The sequence below is a fragment of the Synchiropus splendidus genome, chromosome 6, assembly GCF_027744825.2.
Source record: "Synchiropus splendidus isolate RoL2022-P1 chromosome 6, RoL_Sspl_1.0, whole genome shotgun sequence".
NCBI classification, from domain to species: domain Eukaryota; kingdom Metazoa; phylum Chordata; class Actinopteri; order Syngnathiformes; family Callionymidae; genus Synchiropus; species Synchiropus splendidus.
Window position 1 is genome coordinate 26,834,285 of NC_071339.1, and position 9,774 is coordinate 26,844,058.

General features: G+C 39.2%; 1 protein-coding gene across 15 annotated transcripts in view; it reads left to right on the forward strand.

Annotated features, from left to right (window-relative positions):
- Nucleotides 1-7,662, forward strand: part of LOC128760226 (receptor-type tyrosine-protein phosphatase T-like) — a 204,070-nt gene extending 196,408 nt beyond the window's left edge. For all 15 annotated transcript variants that reach the window (XM_053867382.1, XM_053867385.1, XM_053867383.1 and 12 more), the window contains 3 exons: nt 1,673-1,836; nt 3,912-4,047; nt 5,084-7,662. In XM_053867382.1, the coding sequence (XP_053723357.1) occupies nt 1,673-1,836; nt 3,912-4,047; nt 5,084-5,137 (354 nt within the window). In that variant the 3' untranslated portion in view covers nt 5,138-7,662. The remainder of the gene's footprint in view (nt 1-1,672; nt 1,837-3,911; nt 4,048-5,083) is intronic.
- The last annotated feature ends 2,112 nt before the right edge of the window (nt 7,663-9,774 follow it).

The window sequence follows — 9,774 nt, forward strand, 5'->3', positions numbered from 1 at the left end:
CTTTGAAAACATGCCATTATTTAGATTTTGAATGCATAGGCCGTAACAGACCAAGAGCTGTCAACGTGCTTCTCAGTTGGTGTCAATATCAGGAAAGCACTCATGTCACAATCGAGTCAACTTCCACGCACAGTGTCGCCACAGTCACAGGAATGACAATTTGTTTTAGTGATTTTGTTGTATGCTGTGTTTTATGAAGTCAAGTTTGGAGCTGTGAAGTTTCACAAAATCCCTGAGATTTATCTTCGACTCACAAAAAGTCAAGAGGCAATTTCCCCACCTCCTGATAATGTGAATGAATGCCGATGAAGTCTCTCTTCTTGTCTATTCAATGCTACTAAATCAGCAGCTGCCTCACAATTCGCTCTCTTCTCCATTAATGCTGGCTATTGTTAGAAATCACTGATCACCCAAACGTTTCCTGACTTTTGGCACTGACCCTTGGATTGTTCTTTTCCTCAGTTGTGAGAAAGAGGTTAGCTAGACGTAGCAGAAGCAAAGGCCATCACTTATCTTCAGTGGAACCATGTGACTGCCACACTGCGAAACTGCTGCAGAAGTGCGACCTACACAAAAATAGGCAGGCGGTCGGGTGTCATGGCTCATTTCTCTCCCTGTCATTGACGGCCCAACTGTGGCGGCGCTCATCATCTGCATGCTCCAATAGTGCTTAGTGAACTTGCTGCCACCCTGCGCTCACACTCTCCTGCTCGCTCCCACAAATCACCAGCGGAGCGTGAAATGGATCATATCATGGCCACAACAGAAAATCTCACAAGGCAAGAGCTGCCCCGCTGAGTCTTTACCTGCAACCACTCAGCAAGGAGAGGTAGTGAAATGTACAGGAAGGTGGAGGATTCTCCTGGGGAGACGAGAGGGAGACAGGTTGGGTTTGGGAAAAAGAGGAAATGAAAGTTTCAAACAGCAATTGATTGAAGGATGAAAAGATATAATGAGTGGCGGATTCTTAAAGATCCTCCGGGGCACATCTTAATGCTTCGCCAAGAAATTTGAATTACACCCCAAATCTTTCTCTTTTCTTATTTCATTTAAACCACATTTCATTTAACTAATTGGATTTTTCCTACATGAAAAATCCCAATAAGCCAATTCAGAGACATTTAATTATCACTGAATGATCATTTTCTCCCCAGAAACAGATGAGAGGAACGTCACTGCGGGGACTGACGCGGCTCCCTAAATGAAGGGAAACACATTCTGTGTCTTAATCAGACCAATTTGGGTTCTGGAGCAGTAGAATTACCGGATCATGTTAATTTCATTCCATGACTGAGACAAAGCCATATGCCTTTTATAAAAAAAAATCTGATTATCAATAACACACTCATCATCGTCATCGTCATCATCATCATCATCATCATCATCATCATCATCATCATCACCATCAACATCATCTAATCATCTAATGCCACCAGTGTTTGGCACAACTCCCTGCGTTTTTGCTTGAAAAGTACAGCCACTGTGTGCCACAACAAACCCCTGCTATCATCTCCAAAAGAAAAAAAAATGCATTCCCTATCTGCCTGAATGCACAAAATTCACTTAAAGGTCACACTTCAAATCATGTTTCCAGTTCAAACGTCACAAACAGCCAGCCATGCTTGTCACCTGGTGAAGACGATATAAATCCATACCTTCTTCTACTACTCAGCCTCAAGATGGTTATCGGCTGGTGCAGCACTTTCAGTTCATCGGCTGGCCGGCCTACAGGGACACACCTCTGTCAAAACGCTCTATACTTCAGCTGGTCAGGCGGCTCGCCAAGTGGCAGGAGCAGTACGACGGTGGGGACGGACGGACAGTTGTGCATTGCCTGTAAGTGGACTCTAGAAATGGTGCAAATAGAATATATTTGACTGTGATAAAGTGACTTTGTCTTCAGTGTATAACAACTCATAGATTCAGCCACAGAGCTCTCTGGTAAAAAGTGCAACACACGTTATCTAGACTCATCGATTTTCACATGGGTTGCCCTCACACTTTGTTTTCCTCCTGCGATCTGTCACACGCTGGACATTTTTATCAGTTCAACACCAGAATTGAAGAAAACAAGAGCACAGCACAGATGAGCAACATCAGTGTGATGTCTACTCACATTGGTTCAACACCTTTAAAGTTTCGGAGAACTTCGGAGTCAGTGGTTTTTCAGTGAATTTCATATTTTACTTCACTGAATTAAAATCAACAGCAGTTCAATTGAAATGCATGTAAATAATATACATTTCCAATCAGATTTATGTTTTAGACCTTAAAAGTATTTATGTTTTCATTTTTCATCATATTTCCACAATAATTCAGTCAAGTTCAGTATTGCTATATTGTACATATTTATATGTCATATATGCTTATATTTATATTGAGACATATTGGGTGTTTTTGATCATTGGAAAAAATATAAATAAATCAATTCAATCAAATAAAATGTATCTAAATTAAACTTTAATTACACTTTTTTTTTTCGTTGTTATTGAAGATACTTTTTAAATTCAAATTGTATGTGTATTTATATAATTTTCTTTTAAAAGCTTTGTAAAGTCTAACCTGGAAATGAAAAGAAAATACAAGGCAAAGTATAAGGAAGAGCGCAATTTTTATTTTTAACTAAAACATTGAAGTGACACAAAGAATTAAAAGCTCAACAGTCTGAATCCAAAAAACGTGACAATGGAGGTTCTAGCGTTTTCAACACCGACTTGGCAGCTCTCTGTGTTGCTGCCGTCAATCTGACTCTGAAGGAATTGTGCTGGAACCAGAGCCTTGCTGGTGGCAGGTGGCCTTCCTCCTGACTGTTGATGTGCCAGTCAGCAAACGCTCACATATGTTCCTCTGCACTTCAGCCCATTACTGTAAATTATTATTATTACGAAACGGTTTCAGGTCCTGATTCCTCCGTCTTCCGACCATTAGCAGAGTAACCATTTCCATTTCTGCGCACATGACAGTTTTTTAAAATAGGTAATAAAATTAATTACGTTCTATATTTTAAAGTGCTCGCTGACGTCAACATGGATTCGAAGTTAGCCACCCCGCTCTCACAAACTCGTTTTACGCCTCTGATTACTATTAGAACTTCTGTGAAAAAGGCGCTTTTAGCATGAATTGCTGATTTTTGGTTTTATCTATATTAAATTAAATGGCACTAAAGCAGTACCAAAAAAAAAAAAAAAGTTTGCTGCGCACACTTAGATCATTTGACATCAGTATATGGAGGTCCTGTACCAGATCGGACGATCACTGAAAGAAATAGTCATTATTAAATTATTATTGTTTTTTTCAAATTAAATTACAAATTATGTTTCATGTATTTGAATAACAGTCATTATTGTCATTAAGAAACATCACCAGATTTTAGTGGAAAATCACGTGTTAAAATGGTCTAATTAATGGATGTAAATATTAATATCATGTACGAGAGTAAAGATGAAATATGGTGACTTTCATGCCTAGGTATGACTTTTTTCTTTGTAATTCCTTTTGTAATCGGTAGCTTCATCAGCTGCATGATTGGCCATGAATATTTACAATCTGATTCAACTGTAAATCGTCTGAACAACAAACACGTTTCATCAGACTCCCTCTATCACCTCGGGGTTGTGGATTTTCAGCTGGGGTTGTAAAAGCTGCTGCTTTCAGGCTGCAGTACACAGGAAGGGGGACTGAGCCTGAGCAGAAAAGCTTGAAATAAACATCGCATTTCACACCAAATACAGTTTTGTGAAGCAGATCTCCTACGGTGATGAAAGCAAAGACTGAAGTTCCTGCTGCGGAGGGATGCTGAAGAAACACACAAAAACAAACTTCACCTTTAAGAGAGTCGCCTCCTGTGATCTTTTCCTGTCGGCGAGTCCTCCGTTGGTTGTCCGGGTTGATAATGATCTGATCTTTTGCAGAACTGGTGGCGGACGTTCCGGGACCTTTTGTGCCATCTGCAGCATCAACGAGATGATTCAGCAACAGAACATTGTAGACGTGTTCCACACTGTCAAAACTCTGAGAAACAACAAGACCAACATGGTGGAGACAATGGTAAGTCACTACACACCAATAGGGATTTACAAAAGTTTTTTTTCTGTCATGAACCCCACACATGAAGATAAGAAAATCTGATGTTTATTGTTGTGTATGTAGTGCACAGCACTCCACACACATAAAGATTCTGCCCCAGCACTGAACAGGAAGTGTGTCCTCCAAGCTAGAAATCTTGACTGATCACATGTGGTAAATAAAGGTGGGAACTTCGCAAGTAGAAAACTAGTATTGTACTCAAGTCCACCTAACCCAAGACCACGACAAGACCAAAGCATAAAGAGTCCAAGATCAAGACTTCGAGTCCCTAAGACCTTCGAGACCAAGACCAAACTGAAAACAATGAGCTTTTTAAGAAAAGACTACCATTTTGTTGCATTAAGAAATGCATGTGTCCGTATGAAGAATAGACATATATAGTGTATTCTGTTTGCTCATCCCCCCACTCACTGTCACTCTGTATGCTCTGTTCTGGGTCTCAACTGCGTCTCAGGTGACGTGGTCTTGACTAAAACACGACAGCTAAAGTGAAGGAGGGGGATATGATTATGGTGGTATTAGGTGTGTGAATCATGAAAGAAACATCATAATAACTAATAAAAGACTTGCTCGTGCTCACGGAACTAAAGGTCACGCTTGCCACCCTGAAGGCATGGACCTGGTGAGGACAGCATGGGATTGGAGTGAATTTAAATCAACATGAAAACTCTGCCCTCCACATCAGTCAGGAGTGATCAGCTCTCCCCACACACATAGATTCTTGGTTGTAAATGTTGATCGGTAAACATTTATTATTGATGTCCCTGACCGTTTTCTAAGCCGATTAACTCTTTAAATTCTCTCTGAACTTGCAGCAGACATATGAGTTGAGTTAATCAGATGTTTACTGTCCTTGACTGAGAAGAAGCATAGTCGGGACAAAGACAGCCTGAGTTGGTTTTCTTGAGAGTTGCGCCCATGATTGACTGCATTTGCCCACATGCAAAATTTGCACATACGCTGATAACCTACAACTCTACTTGCATTTCCTCTGCAGGAGCAGTACAAGTTCTGCTACGAAGTGGCCCTAGAAGCTCTCAGCTCATTCTAATTGGACCCCAGATCTCATTTACCGAATGGATCACCACGGACACGCAGAAGCAAAGAAAAACTGCCTGGTGTCTACATGGACCTGCAAGGACGCGTGCCTGTCTGACTGAGTGTTCGAGTGCATGAGTCCAATTCTGAGACGCCACGCTTGCAAATTTGCGTGTGAGCAAATGTCCATAACTATATGTGTGCCTGTTCGAACACACACCACGTGTACAGAGGATTTATGAAGGAAAAAAAAAATCTCTTGTGGATGTTTCACTCCAGCAAGACTTGGGACCTTAGGAAGAAATGCTTGTACAAAGAATAACGATAAAAAAAAAAAAAAAAAGAGTCTGAAAAAAAAATCCTTCTCAATGTCCTCTGCTGGGCTGTGATGTGATTATTGTACAGTATTTTCTTTTTAGATATATTCTACGCCTTGAATGTTTATCTCCCACGGATGGTTGGATGCACATTGGACGATTCAGCCTCGAGCTGAGAAACATAGTTGACTTCTTTTGGTTAAATACAACACGCTGGTGTGTTCAAAGACATCAAGCTGTGCGAAATATTAAAACACACAAGATTTCACAACTATCCTGCGACTCATCCATTCATCGTCTTTCCATAACAAGCCTAGCTGCGAGTGTAAGAACGCTGAATGTCAAGTGCATTTATGGGACACAGGAACTGGGTTTGTGTGGTCTATGTTTGGGGCTTGAAGGTGTGGAAGAAAGCATTGACCCACTCGGAACACGTTATATTTGTGCAACGAAACTTCCCTTCCCCCAGCCCGGACAGGAAGTGAACATCCATAACCTAGAATTAAGGGTTTTGCATTAAAGAATTCAGACCTTTTATAATAAATGTAAACTCATTTTGAACTCAATATACTTTCACACTAAGATTCCTTTATAATACTTTCAATGCAAGTACACCCTTGTGCTACTGTTCATGCCTTGATTAATTTCATTTTACTAATTCAATAAAAATATCGTGAACACAGAGTTTCAGAGCACCAATTCCAGATGCATCACATTATACAATGTAATGTTATAACCCAAACAACCATGTTGAAAGAGACCAAATGAAATTAGTGGAAAATTGAAGTTTAACAAACTGCAGGACAGAAGCAAAAAAAAAAAAAAAAAAGTTCACGCATCCCTTAAGATTACGTGCACAGATTCAACCAATCAAGTTTGATCATTCTGGTGTGAAACGTTTAAGTGTAATTAAAATTAATTTAACTGATTGTTCATAGAAAAAATAATCACATCCCTTTGTTGGTCCCTTTATGATAGTTTACTTTTGTTTATATTGCAATTCAAATTTTAAGTCCAAAATTATTGAACAATTATAATCTAATCCCGCACGTGACACTTGCCATGATATTTGAGGGCTGTTTCTTGTTTTTTTTTTTTATTGGTTTTTTTTTTTTTTTCTTCTTAAGAGCCAACATGACCGGAGAGATCTCGTGGTGACATTGACGTTGTTGGTTACAGACTATAGCAGCTTGGCAGTTTTTATCTTTTTATTGAATGTGTTTTTGAGGACATGGTGTCTTGGCCCCAGTATTAATCATCTCAGGTCCCTATATAAACCTTATCCAGTGTGAAAATGTTACATAATTTACAATGCACGAGCTTCAAAATTTTTCATTTGTTTCCAAATTTCAGTTTCATTTTCAAACCATAATGCATTGACAAGAAATACCTCAGTGGGGAAACAAAAAACAAGCTTTTTATTTGCAATACCTGCCATGAGTTGGTCCTGCGGTCAACTGAACTGTGAAGTATTTAATAAGAATCAATGACGGTGAAAACAATTCTTGATTGATTGAAAGTCGTCCTGTGTGCATCCATCCCTGCTGTAAATAAGGTATGACAACCACAATCAAACAAACAAACACACACCAGACTTTTACAATAGCATTTTTGTGTGTGTCAAAAAAAAAACGATGACATTACTTGTGTTTTGCCAGCGAGTTGTTTGTGCCGACTGCTTTCTCACGTCCTATGTTTTACCATCCCGCAAGTTACATTTCCAGACAGTATTGCTTTAAATTTGATTCTGAAATGAAGAAATTATTTAAAACTTTTTTTCATGCAGCAACCAAAATTATTATTTTTTTGTGGTGATTGAATTTAAATTTAAAACAAGCAGTGGAGGCTGTCTGATGTTTTTTTGAGGGTGTGGAAGAGGGTGGTTTTATTAAGCTTTGCTGAACAAGAGGTCAACCTGATTTGAGGATTCACGCAGCCATTGACTCACGACAGTCTAAATCACAGCAAAAGTCCAATAAATATTCAACTGAAGACATTGGGAATGCCAGAAATGTTGACCAATAATGACTCTGCTAATTGAAGTTTATTTATTTTTGCTTTTCTATTTCATTTCTCTTTTTTTATTTTGCATTGAATTTGTACATTTCCTTTGTATAATTATTGCTCAGATGACTATTCGTCTAGACAAGTGTTGCTTAGACCTGGTGACGCCATTATCATTGGTTGTTTAGTTGTTTGAAATGTGGTTAACATTAAATAAAGGGACCAAAATCTTGTTTTTGTTTCATTGAATTTTCATTTTATATGGAGTGTATGCAAGCCTATGTATAACCCAGACAGACGGTCACATGTTTATTTACGCATATAACTATATGAATAAATAATTGGATTAATTATCCCATAAATGGATGCAAATGAAAATATTACCCACGTACCCCCTGAAAAATACAAATAAACCACTGTATCAACAACATATTGCATACTGTAGCAGCAAGACACTGCATTCTCCTGCATATTTTATTATAGTCATTGTCAATTAGTGACGAATGGAAATCAGTGAAACGAAAATCAATATGAAATAATAACTTTGGTTAAAATAAATAAATCAGAGATTCAGGCATTTACACTTGAGGATGAAGAACCCCTTCCTCTCAATGGTTTTCTAATTTTCCTCGACTTTACCCTGCCACAATCACAGCATAGACCTGGAACGATGGAACGATCCAGTTGCTGTTTTTACCTGTCAAGCTTTCTCCTCATATTTGCTTTATTTTCCCTCTTCTCTCAACAAACACAAAAGTAAAAACAAAATCTTTGTTTTTCTCCTAATCAATCCGATTCAGTGATGAGTTCAGCCCTGAGCCAACGTCCTCATCCTTTATTTAGGCAGCTGATTCCCCGGGAGCTGATCAATATTCATGAGTGAGTGATTAGCATAGACGCCAAGGACGCGGCCTGTACCTCGGCGTTATGACGATCAATCAGGAGCACTAAGCGGCTCCTTGGAGGGAGGCTGTCTGTCAGATCGGCTCAATTCAGGCGGACTCACTCACACACACACACACACACACACACACACACACACACACACACACACACACACACACACACACACACGCACGCACAGCTGAATCGCAGCACTACACACCTGAAGGCACCGTGAAATCTGTTGCTGTGATTGTGTCTTTCATTCTTCATTTAGTTCAGTTTATTACATACTTTATGTAATTAACAAATAAAAGTATCAAAACTGCTTGATTTGATGCACTAGAACAAAATGATATCATCCGACGACGTCCTCAGATGTGAGAGAGGAAAGAAAAGCTACGTGAACATATGATTTATTTTTTTTATTGTCTTGGAAGCTGATTAAATTGGGACCTAAACTAATCATCTTAGTGACTAGTACATTTTCAGTATACCTTATATTTAGTAATCAAATGAATTGAATTGTATTTACATGAAATCATCTAAGGATACCATGAATAAGAATGAATCTTGAACCCTACTCCTTATTTTTTCCATTTAGAGATGAAAATTAACAAAACTAAATAAAAATATAAAAAAATGAAAGAAATGTACAAAACAAGACAAACAAAAATGGGTGAATATATATGAAAGGCAGAAAAAAAAATCCCAAACTTTCCAACATTGAGTTTGCTTTTATTCAAAGGAAGAGTGTCATGGCTCCGCTTCCAGGCTCCGAGTCCTGGTTTTGCTTCTCTCCCTCTGTTCCTTTGGCACACGGCTGGAGCCGATTACCCCCTGATTACGGTCTTCAAGAACACCTGGGCTCCAGCAACGTGTGCCAGATCGTTGTGTTTGTTTCCTGCCAGTTCTCCTAGTCCCGGTGTGTTTTCCATGTTTCCCTGTGATGTTTCCTCTGGTTCCTGTGTTTTTTGGACTCCTCTCGTTCCACTGTGGTAACTCCTGGTCCTCGTGTCTCTCCCTGTGTTCGGCTCTTTTCTTCTGTTTGCTAGCTCTAACTCCCGGTTCTCGTGTCTCTCCCTGTGTTCGGCTTCTTATTGTTCTGTTTGCTAGCTCCTGTTGCAACTCCTGGTTCTCGTGTCTCTCCCTGTGTTCGGCTTCTTATTGTTCTGTTTGCTAGCTCCTGTTGCAACTCCTGGTTCTCGTGTCTCTTGTTCGGTGAGCTAGCTTATTTTGGATTTCTCTGTATTTAACTGTGGTTCCTGAGTTAGTGTTTTTGGTTTCTTGCTGTTGGCCGTGTGTTTCTTGGTTTTCTTTTGTAGTTTATTCTCGGTTTCATTTGTGATTTAAGTTCATTTAACTCCCGGTTCGGTGACGCTTTCTGTTTTGACTTTTTACTAATGTTTGTGCACTTCTGTTAGTTTCATTACTGTTTTTACACTCT